Raw genomic sequence first — 19,771 nt, 5'->3', positions numbered from 1 at the left:
TTGATAAGTGTTCTTAATTTTGACGAAATCTAACCCATTGATTGATTTCTTTTATGGATTATGCATTAGGTAATACATCTAAGAACTCTTTGACTAACCCAAAGTCACAAAAAATTTTCTGTTTTCTCTTAGAAGTTTCGTATAACCATAGAATACGATTGCTGTTTTAAATGAGATAACATATGCAAAGCCCTTAGCTCAGGGCCTGCTGCTTAGTTAACATAAGAATCAATAAACAGAGTCTAAGATGGATATTTGTGTATGAAATGTTTATAAGAGGTGCCCTCACACCCACCACATTTCCTCTGCACAGATCTGGTGTCCTGTCATCACAAAATTCAAGATATTCTGTCATCACTGCGACAACAAAGGCCTCTGCAGATAGACACCCTTATCCAACCACCTCCTGGAACCGGTGGGGACATGGAGGCCCTGGGGACTACAAGTCATCCTAAGAGCCAGACTTGGAAGATCATCATTCTCACTGCAGTGAACAGTCTTTCATCCAGCCTCTGTTTCCATGATACCTGGAGCTCTAGGCCAAGCAGTGATGGGGTGATGGGGACTAGGGTCTGTTTACTGAGCACGTACTGTCACAACAGTACTGAACTTCCCTGGTGGCTCAGACGGTAAAGCATCTGCCTACAATGCGGGAGACCCAGGTTCGATCCCTGGGTTGGGAAGATCCTCTGGAGAAGGAAATGACAACCCACTCCAGTACTCTTGCCTGGAAAATCCCCTGGACAGAGGAGCGCTGTAGGCTACATTCCATGGGGTCGCAAAGAGTCAGACACAACTGAGCGACTTCACTTTCACTGTCACAACGAACTGTGGAAAATGTTGAAAGAGATGGGAATACTAGACCACCTTACCTGCCTCCTAAGAAATCTGTATGTAGGTCAAGAAGCAACAGTTAGAACTGGACATGGCACAACAGACTTGTTCCAAATCAGGAAAGGAGTACATCAAGGCTGTATATTGTCACCCTGCTTATTTAACTTATATCCAGAGTACATCATGCGAAATGCCAGGCTGGATGAAGCACAAGCTGAAATCAAGATTGCCGGTTATTGAAATATCAATAACCTCAGATAGGCAGATGACACCACCCTTATGGCAGAAAGTGAAGAAGAACTAAAGAGTCTCTTGATGAAAGTGAAAGAGGAGAGTGAAAAAGTTGGCTTAAAATTCAACATTCAGAAAACTAATATCATGGCATCCAGCTTCATCACTTCATGGCAAGTAGATGGGGAAACAATGGAAACAGTGACAGACCTTATTTTCTTGGGGTTCAAAAATCATTGCAGATGGTGACTGCAGCTGTGAAATTAAAAGATGCTTGCTCCTTGGAAGAAAAGCAGTGACCAACCTAGACAGCATATTAAAAAGCAGAGACATTACATTGCCAACAAAGGGCTGTCTAGTCAAAGCTATGGTTTTCCCAGTAGTCATGTATGGATGTGAGAATTGGACTATAAAGAAAGCTGAGTGCTGAAGAATTGATGCATTTGAACTGTGGTGTTGGGGGAAGGCTCTTGAGAGTCCCTTGGACTACAAGGAGATCAAATCAGTCAATCCTAAAGGAAATCAATCCTGAATATTCATTGGAAGAACTGATGCTGAAGCTGAAACTCCAATACTTTGGCCACCTGATGCGAAGAATTGACTCCTTGGAAAAGACCCTGATGCTGGGAAAGATTGAAGGCAGCATGAGAAGAGGACGTCAGAGGATGAGATGGTTGGATGGCATCACCGATGCGATGGACAAGAGTTTGAGCAGGCTCCGGGAGTTGGTGATGGACAGGGAGGCCTGGTGTGCTGCAGTCCATGGGGTCACAAGGAGTCAGACAGGACTGAGTGACTGAACTGAACTGTGTGCCAGGACCTGGGTTATAACAGTGAACAAAGTAGACAAAATCCACAGACTAGCAGAGGAAGACAATGAACAAATAATAATAATTACCGGGTGCATAGTATGACAGTGGGTGGAGTTCCTGCGTGCCCAGTTCTGTCCAACACTTTGCAACCCCATGGGCTATAGACCGCCAGGCTCCTCCATCCATGGAATTTTCCAGGAAAGAATACTGAAACGAGTTGCCTTTCCTCCTCTAGCGGATCTTCCTGGCCCAGGGATTGAACCTTCATCTCCTCAATTGCCAGGCAGATAGTTTACCACTGAGCTACCTGGGAAGCCTGCTGGTGGGTTGGGGGGTAGGTGGGTCCTCTCCAAAAGAATTTATTGCCCTTCTTCCGCCTTTGCTTCTGAGCCAAGTATCGCTGACCCCTCCAGGCTGGGAGTGGAGGACACACAGGACGTGAACAGTGAGTGTAAAAGCAAGGTGGAAGGCTGGGAGGTGGGGGGGGGGGGGGGGGGCTGTGCTTCAGAAGGCTCTCGAGAAAAGGGTTATTCATTCGCGATTCATTCATTCAAAAGTCTTCCTGCGACACCTCCTGTGTCCCAAGCACCCCATAAGGAGAACAAAGGCAGTCCCTCCTCGCTCATTATATTGGGGGCAAGACAGATCGCCAGGAAACCAGCAAACAAGTAACGAAGGAGGTTTCATCCCAGAGCCGCGTAGGCTCGGAGGGCAGTGATGGACGCAGGGCGGCCCGGTCCTGGGGGGCGGGGACAAGTCCTGCATTTGCTGCACACACACAGGCCCTCCTCGTCCCCCCGCCCCCTCTACTTAGCAAAGAGGTCGCCAAGGCGGCGACGAGCGCGCCCTCCGCCGGGACCGCAGCACCCGCGCCCCCGAGATCGAGGGAGCGCGCGGCCCACCCCCGCGCCCGCCCGGCGCCCTCCGCGCACAGCGCCCCCTCGCGGGAGCCCTAGACCACGCCGGTGGCGCGAGCAGGGGAGGGGGCGGGGGCCCCGCGCACGCGCACGGGCCGGCGGCGCGCGCCGAACGGGGGGCACCGCGCGGGTGCAGCCACGATGGAAGGGGGTGCGTATGGAGCTGGCAAAGCCGGGGGCGCCTTCGACCCCTACACCCTGGTCCGGCAGCCTCACACCATCCTGCGCGTCGTGTCCTGGGTAAGGACGGCCGGGTGGCCCGGCCGGACTCGGGGTGGGGGGCCGGGGTCGGGGGTGCGGGCAAGGGCCGAGCGCCCGGACGGGCGCCAACTCCCCCGCGGGCCGCGGGGGACCCGGGCGCGGCCTCTGGTAGTGGGCCGTCTGGCAGGGGTCCTGGCGCTCGCCCCCTCTTCCTTCCCGAGCCGCCTGGACGGGGGTGCCCAGCGCTCGCTGAGGCTTCCTGCTCCCCCACCCCTGGCTTCCCGGTGACCCCACTTCTTACTCTCCCCCCCATCGCGGTGACCTCCAGGCCGCGACCAGGCACCTCACGGTTCGGGCTGCGTGCGGCCGCTTGGGTGGACTGGCGACCGTGGGGACCAAACCCTGGTTTCAGGTGGCTTTTTTTTTGAGGGGGGGTGTGTGTCTGTGAATCACCAGCTGGCCTTGTTTTTGAGAGTAGGGGGGTGAATCAGGGCGTGGATCGTCTCGCGGGGGTGCACGCGCGCTTGCCATGGACGTTCAAGGAGAGGGCAGGAAACCGGGTTTTTGTGGCTTCACCTGGACAGTGTGGAGCGACGCGGCGGGAGCCGGATTCCTGGCTTCCACCGCGAACTGCCTTTCCGCAGCGTGACCTTGGGCTGGAAGCCACCCGAGAAATGTTCATGGGAAACGAGTAGTTAAATTCCGAGGTGGGCAGCGTCACCTCCTCTGGCTTGCCTCAGTTTCCCTATTTGTGGCGAGATGGGAGGAGCCTCCTTGAGAACTCCTTGGGCTGGGGTATTACCTGAATACAACCGGATGCCCGAGGAGGAGCGGGGTAGAAGGACCCCTGCCCACAGAGAAGGGCAGAGAGGCCCGATCTGGACCTCCAGCCTGGTGAGGGCCGAACACCCCAGTGCAGAGAGCTGAGTGGGGGGTCCCTGTTCAAACCTGGGGTCGAGGAGAGGATGGGACAGAGCCAGCACACAGGGAAGGGGGTCACAGGGGGTCCCCCCCAGGGAAAGGAGGTCTGCCCCTCTCTGGAGAGGGCTATCTGGGGCTCCCTCGGGTTGCCCAGGCCCACTCACTGGAGGGTCTTGCCTCTGCAGGCCTGGGGCCCCTGCCTGTGGGCCTAGGTTAGAAGTGCCTGGATTGGGGACCCTGGGCAGGGGCCCTGCCAGCCACCCCAGGGGGCTACACCTAAAGCCAGCTGTGGCCAAGGCATGCTCAAGCTCCCTCACTTCCTGGATTTTCAGGGCCGTATTAGCTTGCAATGGGTGGGACTGCTTGGGTATTTATCTCTGGCCTCCCAGAGGAAAAGGGAGCTATTTACCTTTGCTTTGTCTAAAAACGTTCAACCCTCCCTCTGGTGCCACAGGAAGCGTCGTGGCCACATTTACACTCCAGGCTTCTCAAGTGCCCCCCAGATGGGGAGCTCTCTGAGGGCAGGGAAGCCTGGTGCTGGCACATGGCCAGGCACCCCAGGGGTACATCTTGGAGGGTTTGTGGTGCTGAGTTCATTCATCCGTGTCGTCTCCAGCTCCCCAGAGACCCTGGCAAATCCTCAGCAACAGTGCAGCTCTGGGGGACACCTGCCTGATCAGGTGGGCCGGCTCTGTGCTCTGCTTCCCTCACCTGGCCTCTGGGCTGCTGGCCTGGGTGGGTGAAGTCACTGGCTTTGTGAGGCGGTGTGGGCGTTTTGTCTGCCTGGGTCACTTCTGCTGGTGATGGCTTCATTTAGCGAAGCTTTATTGAGTCGGCTAGGCCCGGAGGGAAGGCGGCATGACTCAGACACAGCCCTTTAGTGCCAGGGAGCCTCCGGTCCTGCCGGGGAGTGAGCCAGGCACCCCCAGGCAGAGAGGCTGGGAGAGCTCAGGGAGGAATCAGAGAAGCTTCCTGGAGAAGGTAATGTCAAACTGGGCCTGGAAGGACGAGGAGGGCTGACAGGCGTGCACATTCAAGCGCAGGGAGGACTTCCAAGCAGAAGAGAGAAAAGGTCACTGAGCACCTACTGTGTGCAGGGCTGCATTTACGATTGCCCACCTATTTCCCCCGGAAACGCACATGAGGCATCCGAGGTTCAGAGAGGCCCAGTGGCAAATGGAGAGGATTTGAACCCAAATCTTCCTGTTTCCAAAGCACGGTGCTTCCCTTGGATCAGAAAGCGTTTGGAATCCTGGGATCTCAGATTGGGACAGAATAAGGGTCATCTGGGTCCACCCCCCATCCAATACCCCAAAGGCCCCCACAACCTCCCAGCCCTGCTCCCTGCCTTTGTGTGAGCGGAGGCGTCTGATACAGGCTGATTGACAGTTTAAAAAATGTATATAGATTTCATCCCTGATCATTTAGAAGTAATACCTGCTGATAAACGGAGAACACAAGTCACTTGTGATGATTGTACAATGATATATATGTACTTCGCACCACTGATCTGTATACTTAAAAATGGTTAAGGTGGTTAATTTTATGTTATGTGTGTGTGTGCTCAGTCATGTCCGACTCTTCGTGACCCCATGGGCTGCAGTCCACCATGCTTCTCTGTCTGTAGGGTTTTCCAGGCAAGGTTACTGGAGTTGTCATTTTCTACTCCAATATTGTATGTATCTTACCACAAAAAAAGGAAGAAAAAGCCCATGTGATCCCACCTCACAGGAAAGGCTCTGTCTCCTTCCAGTCTTTCTCAAAAACACGTGATGTCCTGAGACATTTTAACACGTTGGGGTCATGTCATGGACACACATGCCGACCTGCCCTTTGCCCTCCTGAGTCTGGCAGGTCTTGAGCTTCACCTTCGAGCTAATGGAATCTGAGCATCCATCACCGATTTGCCCTCGTTTGCCAGAACTTTCCTGGCTTCTACATGGGAAGTCCCATATCCTGGGAGCAGCCCTGTCCCAGACAGACAAGACGGCCGGTCAACCTGTCCAGGATTCCTGTGCCCCCCAGACCCTTCTCGCAGCCTTGGAGGGGCCCTAGCATTGAGAGCACGTGGGCTCCTGATTTTGTAAAAATCTGTAAAAGAAAGATCTTTGTTATTTCTGTTATTTATTTGAAAGTGGTCCCCCAAAGCATGTAAGCTTCGGGGAGTCACCAAACCTGGACCTACCCTAGAATTTGAGCCCCCAAGCCCGCAGGACCCCCTGATCTCTTGACTGAGGCTTTCTCAACTCCTCTCCACCCCCGTTCGTCCTACACTCCCCTAGCCCGGCCCCTCCCGACAAGTGAGGTTGATTACTCACCTCTGGGATTGAGAAATTGACCCTGAGGGTTAAGGTACAGAGGGAGCTGATGAGTCCTCTGGTAGATTCCAACTTGGACCCTTTCTGATCTGGGCAAGGTGAAGTTCAGGTGGAGCAGGTAGAGCTCAGAGCTGCCTCCTCTTTGCTGGCTGGGGGAACAGGAGGTCTGGCGCTAGCCGTGGCTACCCCAAGTGCCTCTGTTTCCCCATCAGAGGTGCCCGATCTGGCTCTGATCCTGCAGCCTGTCAGTGACCCCTTTCTTTGTCCAGAGCCAGGTGAGAACAAAGAAGTTTTAGCAGGGAGCTAGCTGATGGGCTGCTGTCTATGGGGTCGTACAGAGTCGGATACGACTGAAACGACTTAGCAGCAGCAGCAGCTGATTTCATGTGAAGGCCCTCCTATTTGAAATTTACATCTTTACTTTTAGAGCATTGAAATGACCCATGGGAAAAAAATAGTGGCGCTGATGAATAAGAGGTTTTCTTTTTCTTTCTGGATTAATGCTCTGTTTCGGCACAAATTAAACAATAAACTGTTTGAGGTATTGCTGTTTTCACAATTGATCTCTTAAGGGCTTTGGCTTATAACACTCAGGATGCTGTAAGTAGAGTGGGACATCTTTTCCCCCATGACAGAAGTAAGGGGCAGGCTGGAGGTGACTTGTCTGCTGGCTGGAGACAGAGCCTGGGCCTGGGACTGTCAGAGCCCCAGTTTCAACCCGGCCCACTCGGGTCCACATTCAGTGTACCGCCCGTGGCTTACCTGAGTTGCGGTGGTGTTAAGGAGTGGCTTGAGGAAGCAGTTTTACACCCTCATTTTTATTAGATTCCCTCAATCACTGCAAGCAAACACTGAGTATAAAAGCTGAGTTGGCAGGATATCCCTGGAGGTCCAGTGGTTAAGACTTGGTGCTTCCACTGCAGGGAGTGCAGATTCGATTCCTGGTTGGGGAACAGAGATCCTACATGCCATGGTCATGGCCAAAAAAAAGCTGAGTTTGCTTTGCGAAGGCAGCACCTTCAAAATGAGACCCCCTTGTCTCTATTCCCAACCATTTGCTCTTGCTGTCCTGCCTGGAAATTCTGGAGCCTGCAGTGGCAGTGGGTAAAACGGGTCCAGGGTGGTGACGGAGCCTGTGGCCAGCTCTGGCGTTCATTCATTCCACAAACACCAACCCCCTGCTGGATGCCTGCCTATGTGTCCCACCAGCGATCCTCCCGGTCCAGTGAGAACAGAATTGAATGGACCGGAACCATCCAGAAGGCTTGGAATGTAACAAGAGGGAGAGCCAATGCGGAGTGGCTACCTCTCTGCCTGAGGGCATGACTCCTGAGCTGATCCTGATAAAGAAGGTGGGGGAAGTGTATATTCCAGGTGGGAGGAACAGCAGGTCTGAGTGGGTTTCAGGAGCCATGCTGAGCTCTTGGGGACCCTGGGTGTGTGAGTGAGAGTGAGAAGTCGGTCCAGAGGCGTGGGGGCAGGCAGGTGGGCAGCCCAGGGCAAGCCTTGGATGCCAGTTTCACAAGCTGAGCCTCATCTGAGAGCCATGGAGAGCCTCAGAGCGGGAGTTCAAGCTGAGAAAAGGAGGCGTGTTTTGGGAGCTTCCCTGCAGTGCCGGGTGGAGGTGTGACTTGGGGAGGGTGCTAGGGGAGGGAGGCCCAGCAGGAAATGTGTGGAATGGTCCAGCCTGTCCTCTCCCAGCACCAGGCAAGGCCCTGTCCCTTACGTAGGGAGCTGGGTCCAGTGCTCCTTCGGCATTTATTGCTGAAGGTCTTGAAATCTTCCTCGCCTGTGGCTGACCTGTGACTGGCTGGTCCCATCACTCTCAGGCCTAGGAGGGGGTCAGGAGAGGGCTGGTAGGTTTCTGCATGTGTCTTGGGCGTCTCGTGTCCTGGGATGGTTCAGGAGCTTGAGGAGTCTTGGGTTTGGCATCAACGCAGGGCCGCCAGAGGGGGACCTTGGAAGGTCCCAGCCTCATCAGTAGCATGGGATTGAGGTGCCCGGGCCCCAGGGAGTACCGTACTGACTTGGTTTGTGAAAATGGACATATAAAGGGCCTGCCACCCAATCCGCTCCTCTAGGCACGTGACATCCCTGTCCAGTGGGTTTCGTTCCCCCACCCCCACCCCCCGCCACTTTGAGTGAGATTTCAGCCTGAACCTGACTTTCAGGACATGGCCCCTGCTTCCTGCTCTGGGGAGTCCCCAGCCACATGGGGAGTCCCACACGGCCACTTGTGCAGAGCCGTCAGGCGGGCCTGAGCCTGGGGAGAAAGAACGAAGCCTGGGCGAGGGAGAGCGAAGAGGACAAGCCAGGAGGAGGGGGTGGGGAAGGGAGAGGGCAGATGGCAGAACTGGCACGGGAGCCGCTTTGGCACCTCCACCGGAAGAACCAGCTGTCCGGTGGGAGGGGAGGCCGGGCCGGGTGTCAGGAGTGCCTGGGGCCCAAGGCCTGAGGCTGTGTCCTGCACCCACTCCGACCGTGACGGGTGGTGTGACTTGAGTAACAGGTCAAGGTGTGGCCTCAGTTCCCCCATCTGTCAGATGGGAACAGGAGACTCAGGTTGGGCTGGTGAGTTCCCAGCCTCTCCACCCTCAAAGAACCCTCCTCTTGCTCCTAGTGCATTGCAGGTGGCGAACTTCGAGACTATAGTCAGTGTTTAAAGAAGTGATGGCAACCTCCCCACGCCCCCCACCAATGCTTTGTGGGGGTCTGCAGAGTGGGCCTGGCCCTAGGGACAGAGCCGTGGGAGCCGGGCAGTGTCAGCTGGAGCTGGCTGGGTGGCCCATGCCCTCCCTGTGTTTCTGGGGAAGCCCTCCCACCCAGGAGGGAATCATGCTCACGCCCCCTCTGCTGGGGAAGATGGCATGGGGGAGGGGCACTGCGGGGAAGGGGTGGCCTTTTGGCTGGGACAGACCCAGGCTTTCAGGCCCAGGCTGTTTAGAAAGTGAGCATCCAGGAGCCCCAACCTTCCTGGGCTCCCCAAACAGCTCAGGGTCCAGGGGTCAAGAGGACACGGTCTGTTCCCCAGATCTCCGGCCCTCCTCTGAACACCCCTTGACCCCTTCCTTAAAATTGCAGGGTAACTGGTCCCGCCCCAGCCCTGCTTCCCCCAGCACAGGCCGCCTTCTCTGTGGGGACTAATCTTTGCTTCGTGCCCTCCCTCCAGTCGAGCCTGGAGATGGGGCAGAGTCCTCCTGGCTCCTGAGGCTGCTTCCAGACCATTCTCCCCCAGCTTGGAATCTCAGGCCAGCTCCGGACCAGCCACTGCCCTCACTGTGGCCCAGCCCCCGGTCACTTCCTGTCCCTCAAAAATGCAGAGACTCCGTGCCGCGCCTGCCCACCCCAGCAACGTCTTGCCTGCCTTCCTGGTCTCTGCAGCACCCCGCTTCTGTGGCCCTTCTCTCCGGCTGGCCTCCTTCCTCTCTGCCTCAGCCACTCTCACTGGGCATACCCTGGTTCTGGCTGTCATTCCTGGCGAGGACTCAGGTGTCCGCCCCTCCCCACCCCGCCTGTCTTTCCAGCTCTCTCCCTTGTCGTCCTTGACCCGGGACCCTCCCGCGGTGCCCCGGCCCTCACCCCATCCTGTGCCTCTCCAGCACGGGCTCCCGGGTGGTCTCACCCACCTGCTCTGGGCTCCAGCCTTCCTACGTCGCTGCTGCGCTCACCTGGCAGAGTCCTGCTGGCATCCACCCTCAGCCTCCGCACGCCCGCCCTCCCCCAGGCTCCCTCCTGTTCTGGCGGCCAGGCCAGCCTCACAGGGTCCACCGGATCCGCCCTGTCACCTGCTCAAGGACTCGAGTTCCCTCTCTTCCCCCTTCCCTCCTTCCCTCCACTCTCGCCTCCATCCTGCACGCTGGCTCTCTCCCGTCGGCTTACAAACATGTGTTCTTTCCACCCCCTCGCCCAGTCCTCTGGTTCTCCAGAAGGTTTGGCTGTGGTCGCTGTCCCCGGTGTTCCTGTCCGGCTTTCTCCCACACGCGCGCCCCGTTCAGGCCCTTGCCCTCACGCCTCCACCTTGTCAAGATCACCTGTGACCTTCACGTGGGCAGATCCCACGGCCGATCGTCATTAATGGCTCTCTCAGCCGCATCTGGCCCGCCGAGGGGTTCGTACATCCTCCCGGTGGTTCCAGCAGCCGCGGGACTCTGGCCTCCTCTTTAATGTGCCCAGTCTGTGCGAGGCTCACAGTCTAGCGGAGGGAAATGCGGCGGAGAAACCACCTAAGATCCGGAGGTGAGCGCAAGACCTAGAGTGAGGGGACGAGGGGACACTCACTCAGGCCCAGGACGGGCTGGAGCGATGGGGCCAGCCAGGCAGAGGGGAGCTGTTCCAGGCAGAAGGAATGGGAGGGGTGGAGGTCGAGGCCAAGAGGTACCACACAGTGATGTAAGATCTGGGGGCCAGGGACCGTGTCTATCAGGTCACAGTCACATCCCCCAGTGCTAGACGGCGCCTGGATCCCATCGGGGCTCACATGTGGGTGAATGAGGCTGGGAACTGCCCTGCCCCACTCTCCTTCCACGCACGTTCTCCATTCAAGTCTCCAGTCTTCAGGGTGAGTGGGTCTCAGTTTCCCCATGTCTAAGGGGGCTTCCCGCCCCACTGCGGTTATGCAGCCAGAGGAAGGGGGAGACGGGACGCCTTCGGATCAGCAGGCTGAGTCTCAGCGCCTCGGGGACAGGGCCCCTGCCCAGCAAGGCCACTCCCACCCCCACTGGAGAGAGCACACACGGGAACAGCTTGCAGGAAGATTACAGCCTAATCCGCCGCAGGTCGCTTCCAAGGCTGCAGAGGTGGTGGCCGGGCCAGGGAGGAGAGAAGGGGGCCTGCCCGCCCCGCCTCGGCCCCGCGGCTCTGCACGAGGCTCCTGAGGAAGCCAAGTGCCCGCCCGGTGCCCGTCACGCGCCGCTGTGCTGGCTTAGGCCCTTCCCCTCACATGACTCCGGGGGAGGCAGGGCCCATTTCCAGGAAGGGAGCCCTCGCAGCCTGACTCGTCCCTCAGATGCCCGGCTGCCCCTTTCTTCGTCCACCCTCCCCTGGGGCCCAGGAGGCAGAGACTTCACAGGGACACTGGCAGGAGGGTGGTTCTGCTCTTGCTGAGGGAGAGGACTTGGCAGCCTGTTGTTAGGGAGTGAGCCCCCTGTGGTCAGAGGTGTGTAAGCCAAGGTGCTGAGGAGAGAATACTCTTTCAACTCTGGTGCTGCCTGCAGCTCTGCCTATTGTTCAGGCTTTCTGTTCACTCCCAACCCTCCCTCTGGGTCTGAGGTAGAGACACACACCCAACAGTGGAACCGGTACACGAGAAAAAAGTATATGTAATGATGTTATCAAGAAAATAAATGGGGTTATTGGCAAATATTGGAAGTCAGGTCTGGAGGGCTTCTCTGAGGAGGTGGCTTGCATTGAGATTTGGATATTGAGAAGGAACCAGCAGGAGCCAACTTGGAAAACCTGGGGGACTCTAGGCATCCCAGACAAAGGAAACAGCTGTGCAAAGGACCTGAGGCAGGAATGAGCTTAGGAGGGAGCAAGAGGAGAATGGCAGGAAAGGAGGCTGAGCGGAAGGCAGGAACCCTAGGGGTTGTAGTGGGGACGGGGCTCTCACCATGGAGGTGTGGGATGCAGCAGGGCGTGACGTAATCTGACTTAGGTCTAAAGAGATCTTTACAGCTGCGGTGAAGTGGATGGGGCAGGGGGGCAGGAGTGGTACACAGGGCCTGGGAAGCTGTTGTCATCGCCTGGCGACAGGGGACGGTGGCCTGGACTGTGTGGGGTGTGGAGGAAACAGAGTTGTCTGGGGAAGGCTGAAGAAATAGGCCCAGGAGCCAGGTTGGATGGGGTTTGAGGACACGCCCACTCTGGGGTCTGAGCAGCTGAGTGGGGGTCGGTGTGCAGACGGATAAGGGGCTGGAGGTCACTGGAGCCTGGGAGAGACCAGAGATGAGACCAGAGGCCCAAAAAGGGGAGCCTTGGGAATCCATCTTAGGGACTGGACTTTTTGCTCAGCCCAGGAGGGACTGAAGGCTTTCCTGGTAGTTCGGTTGGTAAAGAATCCGCCTGCAATGCAGGAGACCCCGGTTCGATTGCTGGGTCCCGAAGATCCCCTGGAGGAGGGCGTGTCAGTCCACTCCAGTGTTCTTGCCTGGAGAATCCCCTGAACAGAGGAGCCTGGCGGACTAAGTCCGTAGGGTCACACAGAGTTGGACACGACAGAGCGACTAAGCAGAGCACCGGAGGGACTGATGAGACCTGGGGATGGTGAGTGCCCCCTGGTGGCCGTCTGGAGCCGGCGCGGAGGAGGCGGTCCTGGGTCAGGCAGCAACATTGCGGCCTGGGGGTGCAACATTGCGGCCTGGGGGCGGACAGCAGCCCAGACCGCCAAGTGGAGAGCCAGCGAGCAGGTCAGCTGGCTGCCTTGCAGCGTGAGGCTGGGACCAGGGACTCCTCCCAGACGCCCGGTTTGGGAGCAGACGTCCCTGTACAGGGTGAGGCAGAAGATGCCAGCCGGAAATAGCAAGACTGGTGGGCAGTGGAGGCTCCTGACCTCATCTCTCCTTAGCTTATGGAGGAAGACTCAGCAGGTGCCCAAAGGTGTTTAAAGCCAGGCCTCTGGGAAGTTCCTGGCAAACAGCAGGGACCTCTGCCCCCCACCTCCCCCCCGCTACCCCCAGTTTCCCCCGCCACCCCCACCCCCACCCCCCACCAGCTGGGCCAACTCTCCCTGGAGCCCGAGTTAGCCTGGTGCCCGGCAGTGGTCCAGGCCCAGGCTGCCAGTTCCATGTACAGACGTGGAGGAAAGTGGGCCAGGCCCCTCCTGCACTGTGGGTGGAGACAGGCTCGGGACAGCAGCTGTCGCTCCTGGGGCTCACCTGCTCCCAGAGTTTGGGATCTGGAATTCACTTCTTCATGGGGAGGCAGCTGAAGGTTAAGGGTTGGCTCGCGTTCTGGAATGGGGCTGGCTGGGGTCGCTGGGCCTGGGAGACCTGGCACCACAATTAACCTGCTCCAGGTGGGCTGGCCATGGGCAGGTCAAAGTCTAGATAAGCTTCAACTTCCCTCTCTGTGAAATGGGCTAAGTAAACCTGCTCTGTGGGGGTGTTTTCTTGCTGTTTGTTTATTGACATATAGTTGATTTACAACGTTGTGTTAGTTTCTGGTGTATGGCAGAGTGATTCCGTTTTACATATATGTTTATGTATTTTTTCAGATTCTTTTCCATTATAGGTTATTACAAGATATTGAATGTAGTTCCCTGTGCTATCCTGTAGAACTTGATCTATTTTATATACCGTGGTGTGCATCTCCTAACGTGTAGGGGGGTGTTTGTAGGTTTGTTTTTTTCCTTAGAGGTTTTGATGGGGATTAAAGGAGATGATTTTTGTCAAGCACTCCCAGTGGTTGCAGGGCCCCTGTGGAGGCTGTGGGCTGGCTCAGGGTCTCAGCAGGGGACAAACCCATAGATGACTCCCAAGCAGGAGTAAGTGCAGGGTCAGGTGAGGGAGGGTGACTAGGAAAGAGGGTGTCCCAGAGGGCGGCTGCAGGTTGCCACCTCCCAGCAGGGTCTTGAAAGGTGCAAAGGAGTTCGTTCCTATCTGAAAGATGGAAAAGGTGGGGAAGTGCGTTCTGGGAGGTGGGAGCAGCTGGGGCAAAATGATCAAATAGCCTGTGACTTTGCCCACACTAACCCTCTGGGATGGCTGAATTGTGGGGTGGGAGAGGAAGAGATGTGAGACCAGGCAGGGTCTGGCAGTTCTGGAGTCTCTGTCTCTATGTGTCTGAATCCAGGAGCCTGAGATGCTGAGGTCCCTGCCCATTTATTTTTCTGAGTTTGGCATAGCTCTGCTCTAAATGCCATCTGGAATCTGGGTTTTCTTTTTTTTTAGACACAGGATTGGATTATAAAGATGGTGAAAAAAAAAAAACAACATCTTGGCCCGGTTTACTTTGGTGCTTTTTTTAAAAAAACATTTTCTCTAGTGCAAGGGAAAGATGTTGTTTTTCCTGTGCCTGCCAGTAACCAGGGGCCCCCCGAGGCCCCCACCCTCATTTTCTCTTGTTTCTCAGCTGCTGGTTCTGCCTCTGCAGACCTGTCTCCATTCCCTGCAGCAGATCTGCTCGTTGGGGTGAGCGTCTCCCTCCCATGCCTTTGCGGCTGTGGCCGGCATCAAATTTCATTTGGGTTTCATTTCCGGTTCTCCAGTGGCTGCTCTGTGTACACTTTGCCGTCCCCGTAGATCCGGCCTCAGCAGGTCACCCCAGAGGCCGCCCGACACAGGGCACCAGCCTTGGATTCAGAGAGACCCAGGTTTGAGTCTGCATCCACCCCAACCAGCCATGTGACCTGGGCAGGCCCCCCGCCAGACACAGGTAGAATGAGAATAAGGACAGGGACCTCGAGGAGTCAAGAGTGTGTGCTTCAGTCCCATCTTGGGCCTGGAGGAGTCCCCGTTCCTCCTCCCTCTGACTGTGGAACAGAAACCTGAGGCTGGGGCCTGCTCTCGGCGGGGGCTGCCTCCCACCGTCCCCCACCCTGACCCTGCACATACTCCTGCTTTGGATTCATCTATGGGCCTGTCCCCCACTGAGACCCTGAGCAGCCCACTGAGTCGGCGGGGGCGGTGGGCGGGGGAGACTGTGGCTAAACAGAGGCGTTCACCTCTGCTCAGAAGGTCCATAGGGAGCATGGGCAGACTGCAGGGGCCTGCTTGTGTGTTCTTAGCAGCACTTCTTCCCTTCCTGGAGCCTCAGTTTCTCGACCAGCACACTCTCAGCCTGGCCCGGGGAGGCTCTCAGTCCTGGCCCAGCCCTGCAGCTGGGGGACCTGGCATGACCCTCGACGCCCCCCTCCCCTCCCAGCAGCGGGCCTCTGTCTGCAGGTTCTGGTGACTTCCCCTCCACAGGACAGTCCCCTCCCACCCCTTCACCCCATCCCTTGACCCACACCAGCGGCCCCCCCCAATCCCTCAGCTGGGTGCTGCGTGGTCCCACTGGTCCCCCTGCTTTTACCTTTGCCCCACAGTCTTTTCTCCACCTCACCGGGGTGATTCTTTTAAAACCTAAGTCAGATCAAGTCACTCACCTTCTAAACTCCGCCTTCGCCTAGAATCCCTGGGTGACTTCCCCGTGCTCTCTCCCTTCAGCCACACTCTGTGCTTCTTCAACCACGAGGCTCATTCCTGCCCCAGGGCCTTTGCACTTGTGGCCACTTCTCCATGGAACGTCTCTCCCGGATATCTCCATGGCCCTACATCCCTGCAGACAGGAGTCTGCTCAAAGGTCACTACATCAGCGACCCCCGTTCACCCAGTCTGTCTCTTCCTGTCCTGCCTGATGCTCCTTTAGGCTCCTTCTTGACGCAGCTCAGAAATCACTGCTCAGGGTTCCCTCCCTGATCGCTGCCACCTCCCTCCCATGGGTCATGGCCTACATTATCTACTCCGCTCGTTTAGGGTCTGTCTGGCACCTTTGGATGCTCCAGGTCACAGGTCACTCCAGGTCACCGGCTGATCCCTGCATGCAGGACCTCACTCATTCCTCACGAAACATCAGTGGTTTAGGTGCTGTTATCTAAAAGTGCAGAGTAGGGCGCCACTGCAGACTTGGAAACTGAGACTCAGAGAGGTTAAGTCACCGGTCCGAGGCCACCCACTAGACAAGGGGCCAGGCACAGGTTCAGCATCCAGGCTAACGTAACGCAGGCTCTTGCCCCCCTTGCTCTTGTCCCTCCAGAGCTGGTCAGCTCCCGATAGCTGTGTCTCCACGGAGGTGGTCATCCCAGGACACCCCCTCTCAGCCCAATGTGAGGCACCAGAAGCCTGTGACCTGTGATGAATGCCTGCCCAAGGCTGTGTCTGTGGAGAGGAGGGCGGGGAGCTCTGATGGACAGGCTGCTGGGAGCTGGCCCGAGGCCCCCTCCTTCCGCTCTGCCTGTGGCTTCTCCAGGCCCCTCGGAGGCTGTTTTGATCTTGCTTTGTCCCCTCTTGGGGACATGTCCTCTCCAGCACTTTCCTCTGGCTTCCCTGAGGACTCCCTGCTCCTCTCCCCCAAGAGGGCTTGTCTTAATGGTTCCTCCTCTGTGGTCCCCAAAGCCCGGACTTCCGCCCACCTACTCCCCTCCCCCTACAACCTCATTGCAGCCTGCTTTGGGGAGGGGGGACCCACCCTTGTTCCAGCCCCCAGGGAGCATGTCTGTCAGGAAGTGTCCAGAGGGCTTCCTGGCGCTCTGCCTTTTCTCTCCAGGGCCTCTGGAGAAGGCAGTTAACCCTTATGAAGTCCTGGCCGCTCTGCTCTGGGTACTCGCTGATGTCATTCTCCCATCCGCCCTGGAGGGAAGGTTAATTTTTACAGAGGACCAAGCTGAGGCACAGAGAGGTAAAGTCATTTGCTGGAGGCCACACAGCATGAGCAGCAGGCTTGGGATTTAAATCCATCCGGTCTGCGTGACTCCTCGTGTCTGAAGTCTCTCTCTAATCAAGAGGCTTTTAAGACCCCGGTTCGATTCCTGGGTTGGGAAGATCCGCTGGAGAAGGGATAGGCTACCCACTCCAGTGTTCTCTGGCTTCTCCTGTGGCTCAGCTGGTAAGGAATCCGCCTGCAATGCAGGAGACCTGGGTTCGATCCTTGGGTTGGGAAGACCCCTGGCGAAGAAAACAGCTACCCACTCCGGTATTCTGGCCTAGAGAATTCCATGGACTGTATAGTCTGTGGGGTCACAAAGAGTCAGACACGACTGAGCGACTTTCACTGTCTTTCCATTTTGCTGGATCAGTGGCGTCTAGTGACCGAACCTGAAGACAGAGCCTCAGATTCCCGACCTGGCGGCTTTCTGGTAGGAGTCTTAGACTGGTCTGGTCACAGTCCAAGGGGCTGTGTGAGCGGTGGACCCTGGAGCTGTGCAGGGCATGGCCCAGGCAGCCGGCTGTCAGAGCCCGCCTTCACCCCGCGCTGGCATCTGCCTCGCTCCTCTGGGCCGTGTCAGTAGCCCAGGGATCCGTCTGACGACTGCTTTGAAGCCAGGACTTCCTGCTTCTCCCCTCCTGTGACCCCGAACGCCAGACCTGCCATTCCGGCCCCACGGCCTGCTTTCCTGCTGATCCCCTGGGTCTCTGGAAATAAAGGGTCACCCCTCCTTTAGGGTCTGCCTCCTGAGGCCGAGCCAGCTCGGTCAGGTGGAAGAGCACGTGGGGCTGAGATTGAGGAGAAGTGGGCTCAGATTCAGCCTGTGCTCCTGACAGTGAGCTCCTTCTCTTTCGGAGCCTCGGTTTTCCTGCTGTGTCAGTTGGGGGCAGTAGGGATCACCCTCACTGTTCCATGGGGTGATTGTGAATACCGGAGCCTGTGACTGGGCAGAGCTGTGAGCCCGGAGGCCTCCAGAGGCCTGGGGCTGTGGTGACATGTACGTTCCCAAGTCAGGATTGGCAGACGTGTGGCTCACGGGCCGCCACTGCCCACTTCGGTGCCCATGACTGAACCAGGACACAGCCTGTCAATCCTTTCTTTTTTTTGAATTGCAGAAAAAAAATTCACATTACCCACAATAAGCCATTTCTAAGTATACAGTTCAGTGACATTTAGTGCATTCACAGTGTTGTACAACTGTCAGCTGTCTAGTTTCGAAACTTTTTCATTACCCCCATAAATACCCCCCATACCCATTAAGTAGTCACTCCCCATTCTCCACTTCCCCAGCCACTGGTGATCTCTAGTCTGTTTTCTATGTTTTGCCTATTATGGGTATAGTACATAAAAGAAATCATAATACTGACCTTTCATGTCTGGCTTCTTGCACTTCTTTCTTCATCAGTTTCAAGGTTCCTCCAGTTGTATCAGAACTCTGCCCCTTTTCGTGGCCGAATAATATTCCATTGTATGGCTGTGCCACAGCTTACTTCTCCGCTTGTCTGCTGGTGGATGTTTGGGCCAGAATCCTTAACACACAGTGTCATGAACCAGTGATCTCCAAACTTTAGATCATGCACTCCTTTAGGAAAAAAATTTTGAGTCAGTCCTCCCATGAAGTGTGAATTTGAAACCCATGCACTTACGGTCAGTTAGTCTATGACAAAGGAGGCAAGAATATACAATGGAGAAAAAGTAGTCTCTTCAATAAGTGGTGCTGGGGAAACTGGACAGCTACATATAAATGAATGAAATCAGAGCATTCTTTCATACCATATACAAAAACAGACTCACAATAGGTTGAAGACCTAAATGTGAGGTAAAACCCATAGAGGAAAATATAAGCAGAACACTCTTTGACATAAATTCTAGCAATATTTTGGGGGAATTTATCTCCTAAAGCAAAGGAAATAAAAGCAAAAATAAACAAATGAGACCTAATTAAACTTGAAAGCTTTTGCACACCAAAGTGAAAGTAGCTCAGTTGAGTCCGACTCTTTGCGATCCCATGGACTATACAGTCCGTGGAATTATACACGAAACAAAAAGACAGCTCCACTGAATGAGAGAAAATATTTGCAATTGATATGGCTGATAAGGGGTTAATATCCAGCATATGTAAACAGCTCATACAACTCAACACACACACACACACACACCACACACACACACACACACACACACACACACACACACACAAACCCTGTAAAAAAAAAGAAACAAAAAACACTGATTAAAAAATGGGCAGAAGATCTGAATAGACATTTCCCCAAAGAGGACATGCAGATGGCCAACAGGCACATAAGAAGATGCTTAGCATCACTAATCACCAGGGAAATGCAAATCCAAACCACAATGAGATATCACCTCACATCAGTCAGAATACTTATCATCAAAAAGAACACAAATAGCAAATGTTGATGAGGATGTGAAGAAAAGGGAATCCTCATACACCTTTGATGGAAATGTAAATTGGTGCAGCTACTGTGGAAAACAGTATGGAGGTGTCTCAAAAAACTAAAAACAGAACTACCGTGTGACCCAGCAGTTCCACTCCTGGGCATTTATCTGAGAAAAACAAAAACACTGACTTGAAAAGATGCATGCACCCCAGTGTTCATAGCAGCATCATTTACAGTTGCCAAGAAATGGAAGCAACCTGAGTGTCCATCAACAGATGAATGGATAGGAACTTCCCTGGTGGTCCAGTGGTTAATTCTGTACTCCCAGTGTAGGGGACCGGGGTTCAATCCCTGGTCATGGAACTGGAACTGGATCTCACATGCTGCACTAAGAGTTTGCATGCCACAATGAAGATCCCATGTGCCACAACTAAGACCCCCATGCAGCCAAATAAATAAATAAAAATAAATATTAAAAAAGAAAAACAGATGAATGGATAAAGAAGATGTGGTATATATATGCAATGGAATACTCAGTTCAGTTCAGTCGCTCAGTTGTGTCTGACTTTGTGACCCCATGGATTACAGCACAACAGGCTTCCCTGTCCATCACCAACTCCTGGAGCTTGCTCAAACTCATGTCCATAAAGTCAGTGATGCCATCCAACCATCTCATCCTCTGTCGTCCCCTTCTCATGCTGCCTTCAATCTTTCCCAGTATCGGAGTCTTTTCC

The 19,771-nt window shown here is 55.3% G+C and overlaps 1 protein-coding gene, 1 long non-coding RNA gene and 1 other non-coding gene across 5 annotated transcripts in view; 2 read left to right on the top strand and 1 right to left on the bottom strand.

The window, feature by feature from the left end:
- Positions 1–611: 611 nt before the first annotated feature.
- Positions 612–683, top strand: TRNAC-ACA. The gene has a single exon. It is a non-coding gene; the product is annotated as a tRNA-Cys (tRNA).
- A 2,013-nt stretch (positions 684–2,696) lies between these two features.
- Positions 2,697–19,771, top strand: part of SYNGR1 (synaptogyrin 1) — a 31,364-nt gene continuing 14,289 nt past the window's right edge. The window contains exon 1 of one of the 3 annotated variants that reach the window (XM_043880905.1): positions 2,697–3,034. In XM_043880905.1, the coding sequence (XP_043736840.1) occupies positions 2,936–3,034 (99 nt within the window). In that variant the 5' untranslated portion in view covers positions 2,697–2,935. The remainder of the gene's footprint in view (positions 3,035–19,771) is intronic. The other 2 variants (XM_043880906.1, XM_043880907.1) reach the window with 2 other exon arrangements.
- LOC122680058 lies at positions 5,869–9,916 on the bottom strand. Its single transcript, XR_006336596.1, has 4 exons — positions 9,861–9,916; positions 6,997–7,175; positions 6,235–6,383; positions 5,869–6,007 (listed from the first exon to the last, which is right to left on the bottom strand). It is a non-coding gene; the product is annotated as an uncharacterized LOC122680058 (long non-coding RNA).

The sequence above is a fragment of the Cervus elaphus genome, chromosome 22 (genome assembly GCF_910594005.1).
Source record: "Cervus elaphus chromosome 22, mCerEla1.1, whole genome shotgun sequence".
Lineage (NCBI taxonomy): Eukaryota > Metazoa > Chordata > Mammalia > Artiodactyla > Cervidae > Cervus > Cervus elaphus.
This window is presented reverse-complemented; position numbering and strand designations above follow the sequence as displayed.